Source organism: Echiichthys vipera (genome assembly GCF_963691815.1).
Source record: "Echiichthys vipera genome assembly, chromosome: 15".
NCBI classification, from domain to species: Eukaryota; Metazoa; Chordata; class Actinopteri; order Perciformes; family Trachinidae; genus Echiichthys; species Echiichthys vipera.
The window spans coordinates 13,289,722-13,311,206 of record NC_139840.1 but is presented as its reverse complement, the minus strand read 5'-3'; the positions used below and the strand labels follow the sequence as shown (position 1 = coordinate 13,311,206).

General features: G+C 40.7%; 3 protein-coding genes across 3 annotated transcripts; all 3 read right to left on the bottom strand.

Moving 5' to 3' along the window:
* Positions 1 to 416: 416 nt before the first annotated feature.
* Positions 417 to 5,241, bottom strand: gpaa1 (glycosylphosphatidylinositol anchor attachment 1). Its single transcript, XM_083928364.1, has 13 exons — positions 5,192 to 5,241; positions 4,720 to 4,834; positions 4,390 to 4,569; positions 3,948 to 4,059; positions 3,666 to 3,813; positions 3,480 to 3,581; positions 3,162 to 3,358; positions 2,841 to 3,037; positions 2,579 to 2,732; positions 2,333 to 2,404; positions 2,040 to 2,236; positions 1,575 to 1,745; positions 417 to 1,477 (listed from the first exon to the last, which is right to left on the bottom strand). The coding sequence occupies exons 2-13, from the start codon at positions 4,791 to 4,793 to the stop codon at positions 1,234 to 1,236; spliced, it is 1,848 nt and encodes a 615-aa protein (XP_083784490.1). The 5' UTR covers positions 4,794 to 4,834; positions 5,192 to 5,241; the 3' UTR covers positions 417 to 1,233.
* Positions 5,242 to 6,170: 929 nt separating this feature from the next.
* exosc4 (exosome component 4) lies at positions 6,171 to 7,956 on the bottom strand (the record flags this gene model as incomplete). The annotated part of the gene is made up of 3 exons (XM_083928505.1): positions 6,171 to 6,601; positions 6,695 to 6,901; positions 7,786 to 7,956. The coding sequence occupies 3 exons, from the start codon at positions 7,954 to 7,956 to the stop codon at positions 6,242 to 6,244; spliced, it is 738 nt and encodes a 245-aa protein (XP_083784631.1). The 3' UTR covers positions 6,171 to 6,241.
* A 700-nt stretch (positions 7,957 to 8,656) lies between these two features.
* Positions 8,657 to 19,495, bottom strand: prkacbb (protein kinase, cAMP-dependent, catalytic, beta b). Its single transcript, XM_083928938.1, has 10 exons — positions 19,219 to 19,495; positions 14,919 to 14,980; positions 14,710 to 14,838; positions 14,353 to 14,451; positions 14,175 to 14,257; positions 13,877 to 14,003; positions 13,690 to 13,785; positions 12,774 to 12,896; positions 12,467 to 12,631; positions 8,657 to 10,176 (listed from the first exon to the last, which is right to left on the bottom strand). Exons 1-10 carry the CDS (start codon positions 19,262 to 19,264, stop codon positions 10,051 to 10,053), a joined length of 1,056 nt encoding a protein of 351 aa, XP_083785064.1. The 5' UTR covers positions 19,265 to 19,495; the 3' UTR covers positions 8,657 to 10,050.
* Positions 19,496 to 21,485: the final 1,990 nt, after the last annotated feature.

Here is a 21,485-nt window from a genome sequence, read left to right as displayed (position 1 = left end):
TGGCTCTAAAAAAACGTTCGTAAGTTTCCTAGATTTGGGGATTATGACAAGATGTGGGGACTATGACAACATCCATCTCATTGAAGTTATGGTAGCTTTGAACGTTCATGTCAATATCCAAGTCATAATTATAACTAGGAACCCGATGTTTCATTGTTGTGTGTTATTAAACCCAAATTAAATGCCATTATATTGTCAGTATTTTAATCCTAACACAACCAACTCTGATCACACAACTGTCTTCATCACGTGAATGCTAAAACATTGAAGGTTTTGACTTCTTGTTGGATTAAGTACATAATCATGCTTAAAACAGTAAAGTTTTTTTAATCTTTTAATTTGGAATTTATAAATAGGAAATAAACATGGTTTCAAAGAATGTTATCAAAACAAGTATAAAAATATTAGATGCAGTAGCAGCTTGTTCATCAGATGCAGACAACCAAACTAACCAGGTAGTTTCAGCTGCAATACAGCCTTTGTCCGACCCACATCTATCCAGACGTAGGGTCTGGCAACGAGCATGAGACCTTCCCAACTCAAGGGAGTGGCACCAACACAAGCATTTCAAAATACCACTGCAAGCAATTGGATAGCACTACGACCAGTCAGAGCAATGAACAAGGTGATGTATCTAGCCATCTTCCACCGCGAATCACCGTCGTCATCGGTTATGCCCGCCCATAACAGATAGTAGTTTGATTGGTGAGTTGGGATTTTCTGACGTAGTTAATAAGCTCCAACAGTGCATGCCCACAGCCAACTGCAGAGCGACTAAAAATGTCCTGTTTTATGTTAGCATGTTGGTACTGTCATCTTTCATCCATTACCATCCTGCCTGACAAAACAAGAGCTTAAAAACAATAGAGTCATTTTCTTATTGTACCACAAACAAAGATAGCCATAAAACAACTGATTTTACCGAAAGCAACCCAACCAGAACATTTAAAGCTACTTGTGGAAAGATTGTCCCCTCCTTCACTTAATTAATTGTAGGTGAGATGGTACAAAACAGTCCATTCTGCTTTAAGAAGGAAAAAACAATAAAAAAGTCCAAAAAATGGAGTCCCATGTCTTTCCAAGTAAACTAGATATTCCTCTTTTTATCCCCAATCTCTCTAGTGGATTTACCCGTCATTCACATTCCTCCCAGTGAAGGCAAACGTGAGAACACCTCAGAGGATTTTTTTTTCTCCCCATGAAAGCCTTCGGTAGTCCTGTATGACTTGGCATTTAATTCCAGAAGAGGATGTTCCAGAAGAGCAGCCAGCAAGGATAGACCAGCAGGGCTATGAGCGGGTACACCAGAGAGCCGTACAGGAAGTGGTCCAGGATGCCCTGCGAGATGACGGACAGGTAAAGCATCCAACCGTCGATGAAGCTGACGGGCATTTCCTGCAGCTCTTGGAAGAAAAAGACAGAAAAGAGGAGCGTGCAGGCTGGGCTGAGGATGACCAGGATGAAGGCTGATAGAACCCTAAGGGGAGAAGAGGAGGAGAGTAAGGTTTTACTCTCAGTTGACTAACACATGGCAGTACAGAGCTAAGACCAAAGAGCCTGTGCGGGTGTATTACTTTGGCACGTGGGGTGTGACGAAGGCAGCCACGGGCACCAGGGTGAGAGCCAGGATGAAGCCCAGGGAGAAGTTGATGAGGGCGGTGCAACCCAACAGCACGGCCAGGTACAGCACAGCTACCAACTTCAGCACTTTCCAGCCCTGCTCCGTCCCCCCGCCTGACAGGAGCCTTTAACACACAGCAATGACAAATAGCTTTAGCGTCACAGCGCTCTTAAGGTTGTACACGCTTCACAATGTCTCAACTAGCTTGGTTCTTCTTGGTTTCGGCTAACTTCTGTGCACGCTGTGGTTATTTTCAGCTAGTTGACAGTGTAGATAAAGGCTCAGGTGTCAATAAGGTTTTTAGCATGTCACACAATGTTTAAAAAGGGTTTTAAAGGTTTAAAAAAGGGTATATAGAAAAAAAAAAAATATATATATATATTTAAGCCAAACATCTGAATCTGAGTGTTATAGGTACCTGTGTGTGTTATGAGGCAAAGCCAGGCCTGCTGTGTAAACAGCAATAGCTGTCAGGACCACAGCCTCAGTCTCAGACACTGGGAAGTGCTCCACAGCTATCTCCTGAAAACTGACAGGCAGAATGTACAGAGCTGCTCCAGTCAGATGGCTGATCACCAGAGGAGTCAGCACTGACAGCACTCCTGGACTGGACATCTGAAAGGAAGCGGATTTGATTAAAGTGCTGATTTAATAGACTCATAATAAGTTTAAGTTTAATTTCTGACTCGTTTGTCACAATGCTTGTCTTACCTGCTCAGTGTCAGCTACTCCATCTTCTGTTCCTGGTGGTGGGGATGTGAGTTGAACCCATAGTTCTAAGGCCTGTATCATAGTCAAGGGCAAGTCTGACAATCAAGCTCCTATCAAGAACATTGTGCCATCAATAACATGGGTTGTATTCAGGGTAGGTCTACATGCTGCGCAGGATTCCTGCACTTATCTCCATCACATTTTTTTTTAGATCAAATCAAACAGAAGCTACTTGTAAAAGGATACACGAAGCAGCAGGATGACAGCGAGAAGGCCAAAGGCTGGCATGTAGTAACCAATGGAGACGAAGTGAGAGAGGGACGGCATGAGGTAGAAAAAGTATGACTGATGTAGGCGCTCCAGGAGGTTATTCAGCTTACGATACATTCCCTCCAGGAGCCTAGAGGTCATTCATTAAAACAGAAACCAAAAAGAAGCGTGTTATGAAGGTAAGATCTGGAAAAAAAACAAACACACATAAACATTATTTACAAACAGTTGCTCTGACCTGCCAATGGTGGTGGTGTCAGTCTTGTACTGACGGAAACTGTTAATTCCTTTGATGGTGGCAGCCTCAATGTGGTATCGCAGGAAAAGGCCGTGATCCCCCCAAGGCCGCCCACTGGCCTGCTTCATCACCATGAGCATCATTGTCTGGACTGCGTGGCTGTAGCCGGACACACTGTCCCAGTCATTCCTCTGCAGCTATAGAAACATCCGGAGAAAAAATAAAAATAAAAACCAAGATAGCCTTTGGTAATGTAATCATCCTGCTCAACAAACACAGAAATGTGTCCAGTTTCTACTACATCTCGTCACAAGCCTTTACCTTGCCCTGGGTGGTGCAAAGGACTCCAATCTTCTGACAGAAGGCGTAGAAGAGGTTTGCTAAATCCAGGTTGGGGAGCTGACCGTTGAGGCCTTCCAGTACCAAGTCCAAACTGGTGATGACATCACTGCTGAGCTCCAGGGACAGAGCTGCCTGGATCGAACCGCCGCGCCCTTGAAGTGGAGACAAGTCCATACCTAGACGCACCATTACAGAAAGAAAAGTCAACTGAGGAATGCAGTCTCGTATGAGGATGATTCAGGACATTCAGGGATACTTGTTGATGTGTTTTGTAACTGGGTGATTATTGTTAATTACCTGTGGTGTTGGTGTGGTGGTAGCCCTCCAGCCAGGCCTGCATACCAATCAGATCATGCTCATTCACGAGGAAGATGATGTCCTTGGCCCAGTAAACCTGATCTTTAGAGGAACACAGGGGTCATTAAAACAAGAAATGAATGTGGTTCAAAAAGATGAAGAGAGCGCTGGGGGTTCTGTACTCACTCCTGAAGTATTGTGCCAAGCCAAGTAGCAGCCCCACTGCCTGGTTGTTGTTATCGCCTGGACTGCAGGGGGCACTCAGCACCAGGGCTTCAGTGCGCGGAGCTCTAGGGGCCCGAAGGATACCATATACATTTGTGCCTAATACAATCTGAGACGAGGGAGTGAGATGAAGAGGAGCAATGGATTATACATAGGAAAAAAATGAATACCAGTCAGTCTCTTGTTGAGAGCAGATATTTGAGGGAAATCATAAATACATATGATCTTCAATCATACACTTACATATCTTTCTTTGTTTTCATCAGGGAAGGGCAGCGTGCGAGAGAACCTCTGGGTAAATACTTCCAGCCCTCGAGCCTGCATGGTCTTCACCAGCCAATCCACTGGCATCCCACTGCAGAGAAACAACTGGTCACGTCAGACTGGTGGAATAGGGCAAATATTATTAGACTTACGTAGATGCAAAGTCTAAAGACACACTCGGAAACTTTTATAATCCAATCCAACTGTAAAAAGACTAAGACAAGTTCAGACTTAATGTGTAAATAGTGTGATAGCGCACACTTGTCTGAAGCTGCAAAATAACCATGGGCTGTTCATAATATCACAACCTATTTTGGCACAGATCAGTCCATACTCTCCGTGCTCTTGAAAAACAGTCCAAATCAGTGACATGAGCTAACTTTTTCATTCTTGTAGTGTCTTCCTTCTTTGCGTTTCTTACCCTGCTTTCTTCTTATGAGCTGAAAATTCTCTGCCTGTAGCCAGCGCCCTCTCCCCCGCTGGAAAGCGCTCCTCCACCATGGTGGAGCCCATGGCATTCTCTGACATGTATGTCCGCAGGGTGAACGGCTCAAACGCTAACCCCATGAACCAGGCCACACCCGCCATGTAACAGACCACACTTAGATGGATGATGGAAAGAAAAGACAGTAATCTTATGAGTTATAAACATATGTGAATATTGGGTAGTGAAATAATATATTTGCATTGGTTTGGTCTGGTGCTTTTGAGGTTTTTGTTTAGGCACATTAATATTTCAGTGATATCTCACCAGATTGGGGCATTAAAGCGGGTTAGCAGGCCGATCAAAGCCTGTCTCCTGTTTGGGTCAGACAGCAGACCCATGTTGTTGTCCGTCGTGACGTAAATCCTGGATACACTGGACCCTGAAGGCAACATATATTTATTACAACTACACTTGAAAATACGTCATGATAGATCAAATATTACTTAGGCAGATAACCGCAAAGATGGGTATCATGAGTTGTATCTAAATCTAACGGCTCAATATTTTAATGCAGCTCCTTAAGTGTCCTCATTCATCAAGCTGAGAAATCGTTTTATTGCCACCCATTGTCAGAGGATCTGACAGCTGCGGTTAGCCTGCTGCTAGCTGGGCTGCCGGCTTAGCGAGATGGTTACCGTTAAAATTATTTAAACTGTTTTCCTATTTAAAGGAGAAAATGAATTAAGGTTACATGGTTCATTTTTTAAAATTTCATATAATATGTATGAAGACATACCTCTTTCCAGGTTACATCCACCTGCAGAGGTGGTGCTTGTTCACTACAACCGTTGCTACTGTTTTCAATTTCCTTGTTCCTGCGGGAACATTCATGCGGCGGACTGACTTCCGTTCAAGAAATGGTGAATAATAAAAATGTTCAGATAAACAAAAAAAACAAATAACGAATCACAAAAGGATGAAAGATAATACAAATGAAAAAATAAATTCTCATCTTTTTAGATTAAATTGTCCCAGAGATATAAACAAATTAATTTATTCATTTTTAATCTAAGGTTATTATAGTGCCCTGCCTCAGCTATTGTGTGGTTTCCTTGTATTTAAGGCCAAATTTTACTGACAGAATTTCTTTTAATGTGAACATTTAACAGCCTCTAAAACCATTCATGACTTTTATGATAATATTGTATTCTCTAGTGTCGGGCGGCCCGGTGGTTAGCACCATCTCCTCACAGCAAGAGGGTGCAAGTCTGGGCTGTGGCTCTTCTGTGTGGAGATTGCATGTTCTCCCTGTGTCTGCTTGGGTTCTCTCCGGGTTCTCCAGCTACCTCCCTCAGTCCAAAGACATGCATGTAATAGGTTAATTGCCTACTCTAAATTGCCATAGGTGTGAATCTGAGTGTAAATGGTTGTCTGTCTCCGTCTGTCTCTATGTGCCCTGCAATAGACCGGCGTCTTGTCCAGGGTGTAACCTGCCCCACGCCCAATGTCAGCTGGGATCGGCTCCGGCCCATCGGGACCCGTTAGGAACAAGCGGTTAAAGATAATGGATGGATGGATGGATTTTGTAGTGTCCGCATTAAGGTTGAGGATTGTGACTTAAATGCAACGCCTCACAAATTAACAAGCAACACACAAATGATGCAGGGTTGACACATTTTATTGTCAGCTTCACCACACATATACTGTACAAAAGTATAATTGTCATGAATACATAAAAAAAACATTCACTCCAAGACTCTACAATCATTCCTCTCCGATCAGTCCAATAACATTTTCCAGTCTGCAACCAAAACCGCAGTCTAGGTGTTCACCCTTCCTCCCTGCATCACTCTCCAGAGAGCACAGACACTTCTTTGAGATGTTGTCGCACCACCTCATCCAGCACCTTGCTCACACCTTTACAAGCTGTCATGGCGGCTTCAATCAAAGCTTCTAAGTGATCCTGATGTAGTCTGGCGTCCATCTGCAGCAGAGCGATCTGTCCGCCCCGGGGGAGCAGCGCCAAGGCCAGAGAGCTCACTCCACCACTTTCCTCTGCGTAGCAAAGGTCAGCGAGGGGCGTCTCATCCACAAACCCGACCGTGCAGGCGCACACGTAGTCCCGCATGGGGATGCCGGCGTCAATCACCGCCAGAGTGGCAGCATTCACACACACGCTGTAGTTCCCTCCGTCTGACTGCAGAATCTGTTTGGAAATAATTTTATGTAAAATGATTAGGATTGTTCCCATGATGGGGATCCCAACACATCAAATCCACCTGCACTGTTAAACATTCACCTTGACGTAGATGTCTATTTGAGAGCGAGGGTAGAGCTGGGTCATTACAGCAGCTTCAAACGTCTGCTTGAGGTGGAGGCTCATCTCAGTAGACTTGCGGTCCCCGTGTGGTCGCCTCTTCCTCTCCGCCGTACTGAATGTGGCCATGCTGTACTGGCAGTTGATAACAGCTCGATCATGACGGATCCGGCTGCGTGAACCTCGTATCTATAGGGGTGACAAACATCTCTTTAGGCCTTCCCCCATTTAACGTAGCAATCAAGATATTAGGTGCTGTTCCTGAAGTAGAGCTGGTTGTTAATTCAATATTATCATTAACCATCATGTTAGACTGGAAAACTACATTGCCCAAATAAATCATTTTAAAGCAAGTTATGATTAAACACTGGAACGTAGTTCATTGCACTAACTAAGGTATTAATTGCATATTAGCAAATTTCACAACTCCAGAATGCAGATGTATTTTGGGGAATTTTCTTCCTATAGGTTTGTATTTTAATATTGTACAAATTAAATACAATAAAAAAAAATAAAAAATCTGTATATATTGTTCCTGTTATTCTTGTATTTTTACATTTTCTATATTTTTTCTACAAGTTATTGTTATAGATGCTTCCTCTATGTGTGCTATCCCCCTTTGTTGCTGCGAATAAGAAATGTCCCCACTGTGGGACTTATAAAAGGAATATCTTATCTTAAAGTTTTTTTCAAAAATAAAAAAAACATGACGTGACATTTCTGGTCCTTGATTACACCAGTACAACTGTGGGTAATGGAGTAATATATTTTTTATATGCAAAAGGGGGGCACTGCAGAACAGTTTAGGGAACCACTGATGTAGGCTACGGTAGGCTAACTTGTGATGGACAGTACTGATAGTGTTCATGTTCAAAACATACCGGACTGTCCAAGACAGCAGCATTAACCTGCTATCGCTTTGAATGACATTTCCTTCAGACATATGCAAAGCTCCTTCTAACACACACAGTCTGTTTGCCCAGCTGATGATCCCTGCCTTGCTTTACCGCTATTATAAACATTTGCCGTTGCTGTTGGCTATCCCACCCGTCCATTCATCCACTGCTTCTTACCTCATGCGGACCGTAAACCACAGCCAGAGCCTTCGTGTTCCCCTGCTCTAAATACGCAGATCCATCCGCCTGAGCGAACACACCCATACGGGCTTGAACCTTCCGCAGCTCGGTGGCTTTTCGTCCATCTAAACGGTAGCCCTGGTCAGACAGCAGCTCCAGGCCCGCCATGTTTCCGCAAACTTAGCAACGCAAAGCCCCCACTACACGTGTCTACCGCTGTACTACATTACCCATAAACCCACTCACTGGAAGTCCTACGGCAAAACAAAAGGCCCAAAAATACCACGTTTCGACAAACAAAATGCAGTTTTATGCCAAGTATTGCCTTAATATTCTGTATAATAATTTGTATACATGACACCGAGTTCTCTACAAGTGGACCCTTTTCTTTCACTTTTCTCCCTGTTAATTAGTTTTTAAATATTATTTTTTCCATTTACTTATTAGTCAGACTCACCTTTGATACTTTCATATTGTCATTTTGAGTTTCATGCTTCTTGGATGTATGTAAATGAATTGTTTCTGCCAAAAAAAGGGCTGGTATTCGCAACTAAATCTTAATTTAAAAAGATACTGTATTTACCCACTTTTTAGTAATTGTTGTACTTTTGATTTATTAATAAATGTGTTAATGTGATTATTGTGTCGGTAACCAATTGTGCACTGTGATTATCTTAGCAATGATGAAAGTTGACATTTTGCTCTCATCTGCATAAGGTCTCAAAGTAAATGCTTGTTTTTGTCTGGAGACAGCTGGAAACCCCTGGACCATACATTAGATTTGATTGTGGTAATACAATTGCATGTATAGCGAACCGAAAGGCACAATTTTCAGCCCCACAACGCATGGGGAGTAACACAACTTCAACACTTTTAAAAATAAAATTTATTAGCATCTCTAATGTGTATAAATAAAAACATATATGAAACAATGTATATACGTATGATGTAATGAGTTTAACAATAACAGGGTTACATGTGATACAAAGGAGCAGTCTTTATTTTAGCCAGTGTATTGTGAGGAAAACTGTACCTTAAAATTGAGCCTTCAAATATGCATACCTATAAGTTGCAAATCTACATTCTTTGATAAGAATGAAACAAAGAAGTCGGTTTGGGTGTGGTAACTGGGAGAATACGGTATTTAAGCATTTTTACGTTCCTGTTTCTTAAGATTTTAAAACATCTTTGATTTAATACATTATAAATTCTGCACTTTTCTTTAAGGTTTCACCGACAATGTTGAGGCACAAATGCCGCAACACTATTCACACTGACTTTCTCAACTTAACATGACACTCAATAACAATCCTAAAAAAGGATTTCATTTCACTCTTTTCCATTTACTGAAGTCGCATTGTTCCACAGACTCATAACAAAGGGTCTTTATAAGCAGACCTGAAATCTAGGAACAATATGACTATAATGTTAGACACAGTGACAAAAGAACAGTTAGACAGCAAATGACAAATTTTACATTTAACTAAGAGACCCAAAAGGATCAAAAAAACATTTGGATTTGAATTTTACTAATGTAAAGATGTTTGTCATCTTCTGCATTGGCTTTGCTGCGCCTGGGTCAGAATACCAAGAAGACAGTGAATGGATGCTTTTGTGGGGAGGGAGGGGGGTCTGAGGACTTGGCTTTCTAGGCAAAAAGCAAAGAAAGAAAAGGACCTCTCTTCTTGCGTCACCGAATGTGGTCATGCTTTCAACACTCAACGTGTTCAAATGTCTTACAAAACTGACAGATATGCACATAGGACAAATGCTACCTCAGAAAGCTGGTCAGAATTTTACAATAGCCAATGTGATGTGGACTTGTAACAGACCATTAAATATACACTGACAACTAGAGCGAATAGTCTACACAAAACACACAACTGTGTCAAACTGCCATAGACAAGTCAGTTACGTACAATGTGTGGACTATTTTTGGCCATTGTCTCAGTTTTTCCTCAGAAATTGAAAAATATCACATTTTAAAAGGGGATAACAACATCCAAGACTAACTGCTTCAAAGTAAAAAAAAGAAAAAAGTGTATAAGTACAAAAGAAAAAGAGTGGTGTGTCTGCTTTAATACGCAGGTGTACGTGACAGTGAGGTTATCGGCACCCAAGGATCATGGCGACCTCATTCAGCCTTATGGAATGAAGGGACTATGAAGTAGATCTGAAAAACGATGGTCTCTGCTCCATCCCAAGTCTTTAGAAGAGTGCAAAGATCCCCTTATTTCCCTGATGTATCCATGTTCTCGCATCCTAAAACTCTGCAAACTCCTTTGCGCATTTTTCTGTTAAAGAAACGCGTATTTCCTCCTCCTCGTAGTCGTCGAAGTTGCTGGTGTCCCCTGGGCCTCTGCACTTTGGTATGAACGGGGCTTCCACCTGCGACAACAAGAGCAATACATATTTTAACAGACAGGCGGGAACGACCATGACAGAGAAAGGAGTCAGAGTCGTTATTTCTCAGAGGAAGGATAAACCGTCTTTCAGAGAAATTCAGTCAAAATCAATGTACATTACAGTGTCAAAATGGCATGAATGAAGGATGCTAAAATACACTGAATTAAAGTTTAAAAGCTGCCAGTGTTCTTTAAATGTCGGGACTAGGTCCAACTATTTTTATAACTTTCAGACACACTTCACTCAGCAGCCAGGTAAAATAACATGCAGGATTTGAACTTCTCTCTCGAGCCTTCTTTTTATTCACACAACCACCTTCCTACGCGTGTAAAAAGGAGTGCATCACAATGAAATTCTTTGAGGAGAGCAACAATTATCTTCCCCCCTTCCTTGACAGCAGGCTTTTGGTCTCACCTTCAAGTGTTGCCATTCCAAACAACTATAAACACGTGAGCCTTTAGGATGAACAACAATGTGAACAAAGTGGTTCATCTCATGCATACTCAGCTTTAAAAAGGTAAAACGCGTAACGCCCACTCCTCTTCTTCCCTGACGCAGTTTTTAATGTGTCATTGATAACTGTGCTGTTTGTAAAAACAAAAAAGAGACAACAGTGATGCGCTGTCATGGGTTTTGTTTTGCATATGCCTCCGAACCTTGACATCAATGATTGAGATTAACTATCACAAATAGATTATTTCCACTGTTGTGACCAGCTGTTTAGGAACACTTTAAAGATGCACTTTTTGTAGATAATTCTTCGAACGTATTTCTACATTCACATGTTCCTTAATATGTGGTGATTGCTTGACATTTAATGGATTAAAAACCTCGCAGAGTATATTAAACAGCATAAGGGCCTCTCAGCTGTGATTCTGTTTTCACTGAGATGTTACAATACACCTTTTACTGAGCATTCAAGTTCTTGAGCCTTTTATCAGGTTAAACTATTGTCAATAAAGGTCAATGCCATATCTGTGTGCAGTCTGCATGTTTTCAGGAAGGAACCCAGAGTTATTTTCATATTTATTTTTTTAAGCCAAACTTGACATGGCACAAACGCAAGTCTTCACTGTACTGTTTCTACGACGGTCAGTCCACCTCCCTCAACTTTGTGTTTACTAAACATGTAATGTGTTTGGCTGTCAGAGAGAAGACAATGAAGGTGGAAAGATACAGAAAGATATGGCTTTAGCTGGAATTCCAAAACAAACTTGGGTTGTTTGTGTACAGGCCGAGTCACCTGAACCTGAGGTCATTTGCAAAGTTTAGGACAATAAAATGTTTTGAAAAGTGTGCCAACATGAATCCTGAAAATGTATTTTCATGTATTGATGATTAAAGATGGCCATTGAAATTATAATTTTCCTTGCAAAATTTGCAGTTGACTAAAAATTATGAAAAAAAAGGAATCTTTGCCCTTTTTCAAAACAGATGTGATGTGTCTTTTCTTTCTTCATTAAAAAGAAAAAGGTAGAGTATAGGCCTAACATAATTTTAATTTTAATCAGCCTCCACCTCAAACATTATCAATAATGAAAATAATTGTTGTAAAGACAAAACAAGACAATGTAAAAACAGGAGAATGAGCTAAAAAGGCAAAAAATAGTCATTTGGCAGCTTTCAATGAGCAAATCCTACCTTTTTTTCACTGAATAAAAAGGTATAAATAAACCAGAAAATCAAAACAGACATCCTGGTTTATATGTCAAATCTAGCTATTGTTCTACATCACAGCATCCCACAACATTTTGTCTTGTGTAATCAGTCATTTTGCAACAAACAATTGCTTAACCACAGGGGGGAAACACTAAATCAGTGGAAGAACATGAATGGTAAATGAAAATGGTCCTGAAACAAAATGCATTACATCCCATGACAAGTCACAGCAGGAATGGTCAGATTTACGGATGCGTTTAACAAGAAAAAGCCAGTCTAAAGTTGGTATGATTGTATAAAGATGAGGTTTGAACAGAATCAAGCCTGAGCTAAAGATCTACTTTGATTAATCATGCATTGCATTATCATTGTAATCCTATACATCCTGTACATTGCACTGAGAGCTCACAGTCTGCAGTGGAGCTAAAAATGGCCAATTGTGAAATCACTGCTAACATTTAAGGAAACTGATTGAACAGTGCTCAGATAACATTCTAGGAACTGAGTCACGTAAAGTAATAAAGTTGGAGCTTCAGAATTTTACATCTAGAAAAAGAAAAATCATCTAATTAACTATTTTTTTTAATTTGTGTCACTACAAAATGTGTCTTGCCTTTCTCTCGTAGATTGCGATCCAGTCTGTAGTGGCAAACCATTTGTGGCCCTTGATGTCGTTGACTCCATTCTTCAGGTTTCCGTAACGTTTGGTCAGATCCACCTGCAGCAGGTTTCTCAACAGGTCCTTCAAGTCGGAGCTGAAGTGGGACGGGAATCGTACCTAAAAAGAAAAATACAGAATATATTTCCACCAGTTTTGTACATGCACCCAGACCCAACCCATTCTCAAACTACAGGTAGGAAGCATGTTCCAAATTAAAGGACTTTAGGAAGAAATATCCAAAAACTAAACACCTGCTTACCTTGCCAGACACAATCTTCTCATAGATCTGAATAGGTTGATCAGCAAAGAATGGAGGGTAGCCAGCTGCCATTTCATAGATGAGGACCCCAAGGGCCCACCAGTCCACAGCTTTGTTATAGCCCTAAAAAGATCCAAGACAGGCCGTTATAACTGATGTAGAATTTCCCTGTTAAGACATCTTTTAAATTGCAGAAGGAACATTCAAATGCCTCCTTACGCAACTTAATTAGGATTTAAAGTATGAAAAAACACAAACCTGCAATCAACATTTCTATCTTATATCTTAATTTGACCCTGTAACTGAATGAAAAATCAACCCTTAGTCTGCAATATATTTGTGTATATACATTTGCCACATTGGTCTTTTCTATTTTACTTTTTGTAATACAGTTTTCCCAAGCTGACTCATCTTCTTTGGCTAGTGATTTCTCATCATTTTCATGATGCAGCTATATGCTTTATTTGCCAGTAGAGAGAGCTGTTACCATAGTGTACAGTTGAGAAAAAGTGAGATTTGTACCCCTTACAAAGACATGCAATGAGTGTTTTTTTGCTGCATTGGTCTACTGAGGCAACCGTGTACCAAAAAATAATTGGTGTCTCTTCTTGTAGAGTGTCTAGAAAAAAATCGGACTTTAATAAGGGCACTTCAATTAGCATGACATCGTATCTGCTTTAAAACTCCATTGTAACTGTGCTGGAAAACCTCAACATTACTAAACATGGCCCATGTTTAACCAGTCGTCTACTAGAGGAACAAAAATGACATAACCATGCAACAATACACTCCAAAAATGCCATATGTTTAAGGTTTTTGTTTGAGTACAGAAAGGAAAGTGAACACCGTGACATTTGTGGATTTGAAAATATATGTTATTCCATCTGTTCAGGCATAGAAGAATAAAACTCCATACTTTGCTGAGAATGATTTCTGGCGCCAGGTACTCTGGTGTCCCACACAACGTCCAGGTCCTGCCTTTTACCCGCTTGGCAAATCCAAAGTCTGTCACCTTTAAGGAGCATATATACAATACATGGGCAAAACGTGGACTTATAAGACGGAGCGGCATTACGTATTCATTTGTTGTTGTTCTAGCTCACCTGAATGTAGCCGTGGTGGTCAATGAGAAGGTTCTCAGGTTTCAGATCTCTGTATATGAGATCTAGTGAATGGAGGTACTCAAATGTCAGCACTATCTGGGCGGCATAAAATCGTGCATGTGGTTCACTGTAAAGGGGAAAAGGAAGGGTAGTTACTTCTTGGTAGCAATTTCAAGAACTAATCAATGTATTTTTTGACACGGCAGAAAATAAAAGATGGAATCAAGGGTGATTTCAACAGTGAGAAACTGTGTATTTAAATACTATAAGTTGTTGACAGGTACAGTGAGATAGTCACCTGAACCTTCCAATTCGTCTAAGGTGTGAGAACATCTCTCCTCCTGGAACATACTCCATCACCATGTACAAATTGGAGTTGTCCTGAGAAAAGTAAAAAAGACACTTGGACTATGCTCCAAAACTGAATAAAGTAATATCAGTTACTAAATAAAAACTTTTAAAAAAGCACACTGTACCTTAAACGCATACTCAAGTTTGACGAGAAAAGGGAAGCTCACAGCCTGTAATATTCTCTTTTCGTTTAGCGTGTGTTCTATTTGCTTGAGTTTCACCACCTGACAAATAAAAAAAGAGATAAGATGACCTTGTCGGGCAAATCTCGCTTACACTAGCAACAAAGATAGCAGGCACTGAAAGAAAAGGCGGCTTTTAGTTATTTATTTATTTTACTTCCCTAGTAACCATCAAGAACGAGTTCTAACATATTTTCTAGGGTGATAAGAAGGCATTTGTAGTAAGCGTTACTGCTCAGGTGTCATGTCGACACACTATTGTTTAGTTGAGAATGAGGCTTGACACATGCTCCCACTTACCTTTTGCTTGTCCAGTATTTTCATGGCAAAGTATTGCTCTGTTCCTTTATGTTTCACCAGCATGACTCTTCCAAATGAGCCGGTACCGAGGGTCTTTAATCGTTCAAAGTCATCTAGGCACGTTGTGCTCTACGAAAATAACAACGCATTAGCCTGTTCTGTGGACACAGCAATCAAAAATGTTGAGTTCAAGTTTTCATCATCCTTACCTGCGGTGGGCATTCCCATTTCCGTAAGAAATCTTCTTTGGCTTTGGCTAGAAACTCTTTCACTAAAGAGCAAAGAGCAAAGACGGATTAGCATATCGCTCGTCTGGTGAAACAAACTGGGTTGTTGGCATAAAAACACATTAGGCTTTTAGATTAAACTGGCAAAAAAGGCCAAATGCTATTGTACTAGAAGGGAAAAGGAAGACATGTCGGAAAAGGAAATTAGACTGTTAGTCAGCGGAGAAGAACATGGGCAAAGTCAACTCTCATCTGGATATACATTAAATGGGTTACTAAAAATATCACAAACTTTGCTCTGAAGATCACAAAAAAAAACACAAACACAAGACAACGACACCAAAGACAGGCAGACTAGTGATGCATGCCAAAACACTCAGTTTATCTCTGTTATTTAGTAGCCTTATTCAAAAGGGGAAGGGGGACAAAACACTCTTACAGGGGAAGTTTCTCTGAGCATCTTGTGCATCACTTAATACTGTTTGGGAGAAGGCTATTAAACACAGCATAAAAAATGGGAAGCAAAGACGAACCAATGTATGAGAAATCCAGATTGAGAGAATGTGGATAACAAAAACACTGACTTATTATCAAAGCACACAATAAAAAGCAAGCACATCTAACAAGTAGTCACAATGAGACCAATGCCGTTCTGCCATTCTGGTCATCTTTTGGAGGAATGAGCATACCAAAAGTCTCTATTGATCACCAAGGTTTTGCAGGAACAATCACCCACATGGATGGGATGATACAGAAGAGAAGACAGAGAGAAATATAGAGTTCATGTACATAACAAGTATAACAGATCAACAAACACGAAGCATATGTAGTGAATAAAAGTGACTAGAATGAAAACAGAGTTGACATTCACCTGAGGAATTTAAAACAGAAACTGCCTGTCGACTGCGGTATTTGAAGAATGGGTGTACCAAAATGCCATGTAGCAGAAATTCAGTCGTGCATATTAGGTCAGATTGACAGGATAACACTGCATACTAGAGAACAAACCATTCAAAACCTATTTTTAGAGTTTAGAGTTTGCTGCAGCTTACGAGGGCTTTTATTCCTGCATCTTTATCTGACAACCTCTCTTCCTGTAATAGCTTTGAAATTTGAAAAATAGTTGAAACAATTATTAATTGACAGAAAAACAATCTGTATTTATGTCATTTTTCAAGCAAAAATGCCAAACATTTCCTTGTTTCAGCTTCTCCATTGTGAGGAGTGCTGCTCTTTTGTTTGTCTTGTGTAGAACTGCAACTAACAGTATTTTCGTTATTGATTAACCTGATTTTTATTTTAGCGATTATTTGTTCTATGAAACGTCAGAGTGGCAATCACAATCTTCTAGAACCCAGTCAATAAATTTGTCACATTAAGCCATATAAAATATAATTCCAGTGAAATGTGAGCATGTAAGTTCCGTCAATTTGTGTATTAAAAGAGTGTTATAATAATAAATCAACCAAAATTTGCCAACAGTATGTGGAGCTACACTTCACGCAGCTTTCATAGACTAACATTACTTTTGGTGGCACACAGGCAGGAGTTGTGGCTAGTTGTACCACAAATGGATCCTAATAACTCCGGGTACCCTGCACCGTGCAGACCATTAGGTCTGCAGTTTCATGGCGACTCTACTGGCGGCCAAAGAGGAGAAGACAAAGCATCCTGCCAAAGCATATTTTCCTAAAGAAAAATAGAGTGTAACTAGTTGACAATTCTGTCTGATATCAGGCAATGGTCTTGCACAACTTTTTTTAGAAAAATTCGGGGCTTTGCTGACGAGTGTCGGGAGAGGCAAATCAGGCCCCAAATTAACTTGATTCTCATGTTGTGTGTGACTGGCATTAGTTTTAACAGTTAAAAAAATACGAGTACCTTTTATTCACACAAACATCTCTCCATCATTTGCTGTGTCCCAAATTGCACACTTAATTCGAACTGGAAAATGGCGGAACAACAGCGCGACGGAGTGGCAAAAACTAGATTCACTTTATAAATGTCAAAATAGGATCTCAAGGATTTTTGGCAGTTTGCGAAGTCAGAAGAGTTGTTGGAAAAGCTTTTGGAAAAATAAAAAGAAGAAGAAATACAATCATAATTTCCGGTAAGTGCGGGGCGGCAGTGTGTGATTGGAGATAGCACTTACTGGGGAAATTGAGTGCACCGATCGTGTCAGTACATAGGACACACAGTGCACGTATGTCAGCACTGCAGTGCGAGACTTGGGACACAGCAATTGTGTACCTAGAGGGACAAACAAAATGGTCCCACGCTAGCACAGTTGACCAACCCTTCCTGAAAGCAATGCAAAAATCCAGACAAGCATAACATGGTTATGTTGGTCTGTGCACTAGAGAGTGAAACACAATACATGGGCATGGTGAATTAAAATATGTGTCACGATGGCAGCTGTTTAATCTCCCAGTGCAAGTGTGACTACCTTGGTGCTGTTCCAACTAACGGCAGCTATATACAGTAAACACAGGTACTCTAGTTTATAAACAGCACTGTAGGTAACCAGGTCGAATTGTCAGAGCGGCTACACTCCAGACAAATCTGCAGCTCAGAGCACAGTGTCAGCTTAAACAGGTTTAACAGTTCGCCTAAGCGCAGGAACTAGGGATCATAGTTACACTCAAAAGAAATGCTTGCCAGTATGGGAACTATGATGATCTGATCATCTCTGTCTGAGTGGCTCTGGTTGGCATTGATCACTGTGTCTGCCTGCTCTCTCTCAACAGGTCAATAAATCTCAAAGGAAGGTATTCACTCCATCATAAAGTAGCACAACTTTAAACAAACTAAGCATGTAACTGAACACAGATGGTCTGCATGTTTTTAAGATTATAAAAATGCATGAAAAGTAGTTGACCATTTCAGTGCACAAGGGACTGATTTCAGGCCATTAAATGCAATGAATTCTGCAGAGGGAAAACAAACACCTACAGCTTTTATGTTTACAGCCAGGTGTAGGGAAACATTTGTGATTTATCACACAGGACACTCAATGATGACAACCTGCACACATCAAAGTATACGAGCGCAAAGTAACGCTGGCCTAGGCCTAGTTACGTCAAAGCTTGTAATACCCCTTATCCTCTGACGAAGGTCTGATGACAAGCTGCTCCAGTCAATGACGAGCTGAATGTGAGAAGTGAGCCTTAATGAACCCCTACCACAGCAAGATTAGAAGGGGGCTCTAAATAAGCCCAAGTGCCACAATTTAAGTGTGTTTGACTGAGTGTGTGTGCATATGCTGGGAAGACAGTAGTAGTTCCTAGTTTTATGAATGGAAAGAGGGCATTTGTCATTTCTTCACCATATTTGGTCAGAGTGCTGCACAGAGGGGAAAGCTTTGTTTATGTAGCCAAGAATAAAAATGTGGCAGAGATGCCTGAGGCAGAAACAGTCCCACACTGCCTTCAAGTACAACTTATAGGCTATTTATAATAATTACTCATGGCTTTGTGGTTGATTGCTGCAGATTTAACATCATCAGTGCAAAGTTTCTTTCGTCTGATACAGCTAGCTGTAGCTAAATAACATACAGTAAGAGCCACATCCTGATTGTTAATGACATGAGGAAAGGATGAAACCACAGGAGAGATGATGAGGTGATGCTAGAGACGTTTAGCCATTATCTATAGCTTTAGATAGGAAGCGACCACGGTTAACTGTGTATGTGCAACTTACAGGCCTGAGAAGCTACCACTATCAAGAGGCAATGCATGACAGGGGCCTTCTGAGGGCTAATCCCCCCTCATAGCTAAAGTTAGCAGGCTAGCTGGCCATCCAAGCTTGATCCCTCTTGTGCTCCAGTTGGCATGCAAACAGCCATTAAACGCGCGAAATCCTCAATAATGGGGGAATTTATCGATAAGCATTGCTTTCACGGCTCTGTAACAGGCTTTAATAGGCTGTTAACACTGTCAGTGCCCCCCCTAACCCACCCCCCTTGCAGCCAAGAAAAAAAACACAACATCCACGGGGTCTTCTTGTTATTAGCTAACTTAACTTGGTGCAAATTTTACGTGCAATAATCCCACAAACTAGTTCCTGCATGGTCATTTATGGTCAACTAAAGGGCGAAAGTGTTTGCAGCCCTGGTGGGATAACATAACAGTGCGGGGGGATGACGGACGGCCCTACCCTTGCCTGGACAGTTTTTGGTGTTGTAACAAGGCTAACGTTAGCTTCACTTGCATTCGTTGAGGAAGGCTTGATAAGTGTCATAACGTCGGAAATGCGACATAAACACATAAAAAGCCGAACTCACCGCTCTCGAGCTCGTTGCCCTTCTTGGCGGTGGCAGCGTTCCCCATGGTGTGGAAGACACGGCGGCCGCTCCGACTGAGAGGAGATGGCGGTGGCTCCTGTAGCTAACCTTCTACAAGCTGATATTCACCAGCGCCTTAAAGTAAAAAATGGGTAAAACTCAAACCGATATAAATATTTGGCCGGTTCAAACGGAAAGGAAATACAGTCCAGTATCCCTTCCTGCGACCTCTCTCTCTCTCACCCTCTCTCTCGCTCCCTCTCTCTCTCTATCTCGCTCTCTCTATCTCTCTCTCTCTCTCTCTCTCTCTCTCCCTCTTCGCTGCGAAAGATTTCCGCTCTCGCTAGTTCGGTCACGTCTGTGTGGTTGACATGAAGCTATAGCGGTCACTCATTACTGTTTCGGACTCAGCCGCTGCTCTGCTGCTCCCTCCCAGCCCTCAACACTCTTTCACGGTTTATGGTGAGTGAGGAGTCGGGTTGGCCAGAGATGTCAAGATACCAAACCCGTCCTGCTTCCGCGGTTTATGTGGAGCATCACGATTGCATTCACAGATATGGGATAACATTTGAGTACGTGTTTGTGTGACTTTACTTCTTCTTCGTGTTTTACATCGAGCAGGACTTTACTAGACAGCAGAGGCGATTCTAGAGTCTGTTGGGGCCAAAGGCAAAAATTCACAGGGGCCCCCTCGAATCAGCTTTCATCACTATTATGTTATGTTTTTTCTAATTATTATTTTTTGGTGAATTTCTGACTTAGTTAGTTTTAATACTATAATATATCAATAGTGATTTATATATATATTAGTGGGGGGGACACGATTAAAAAATGTATCAAATAATTAGAGGCTTTCTAATTAATTATTCACGAGTAATTGCATTAACTGGATTTTGGTATATGACTTAATGAATAGACACATCAATGAGTTTAAACAACAAAATGTGTGTTTATTTTTATCAGTGAGCACTTAACTTTTTGTAAATGTTTACATCTTACACATTTGTTTTGGTTATAAATATAAAACAGTGCTTAGTACGGTATATTCAAGAAAACATTGTATAAATATTTAGAATAATATCCTTGGCATAAATTCAACAGTTTAACATAGAGTGCTTTTTCTCCCATGTTTTCAGAAACAAAAATGATCCATCAACTAATGACAATCCCTCCCAGCATTGTTGTCTGTGCTAACGTTACCTGCACCATGTTCGCCATTGGGGTGGGAGCAGAGGCTGAAGAGCTCCGGTGGGAGGCAGATTATTTCTTGCACAATTTGCACACAACCGTGCAGCAACTCATCATCTAGCTTGTTATCGGTTTAATTTCTCCCGTGTTGTGTACTGTGCGTCAGTATAATGGGCTGAGAACTCATGCAATGAGCAACGCTCCTGCAAAATAAATTGCGATACACTGCGTTATTTGTTTTGTCACGTTATTTTTTCTGTAATTAATTAATTGTCATTAATGCATTAAAGTCCCAGCTCTAATATATATATATATATATATATTAATTCATGAATGCTTACATTATTTATTTAGTGAGAAAATTGCAAGAAATTAAAGTTTAAATTTTATATGAACATATAAGTAATACATTTTAGTTGTAGAAAATTATATATTTGGATACATTTAAAATATATGTATATATATTTATATATATATAATGAATAATAATAATAAACAAAATGTTATTAATAACAATTATGGCTAAGGAAGCTTAATTAAAATGAGTTACGGAGAAGGGGTGGGATAAGATAACTGTAAACTTCTTCCCACTCCTTTTCAAATATTCATGTATTAATATATGTTCATATTTTACAGCGTGCGTGACTTTACTAGAGGGCAGAGGCGATTCTAGAGTCTGTTGGGGCCCAAGGCAAAAAGATTCTCAGGGGGGCCCTCGAACAAGCGTTCACCACCATAATGTCATAAATAATCTAACAACAACAAAAAATTGCAAAATGTAAACATTATTCTTGTTTCAAATTTGGGTAGGGCCCCCTTTAGGAGGTCAAGCCTCCTACTGTCATTGCAGACATTGTGCATTGTTACTTCTGTAGTTTAAAGTTTGTCAGCCCCCCTACTGATCTGGGGCCCCAAGCAGTTGCCTGCCTTGCCTGATGGCAAGCAGCACTTCTGCTAGAGGGTAAATATAACTTAGGCGTGTAGAAATGCGTCTTCTTTGTTTGATTTGTATTTTGTTACCAATCCAGTTGTACATGGCTACAATTGCAACTTTTGTGTTGTTTTTATCAGACTCAAAG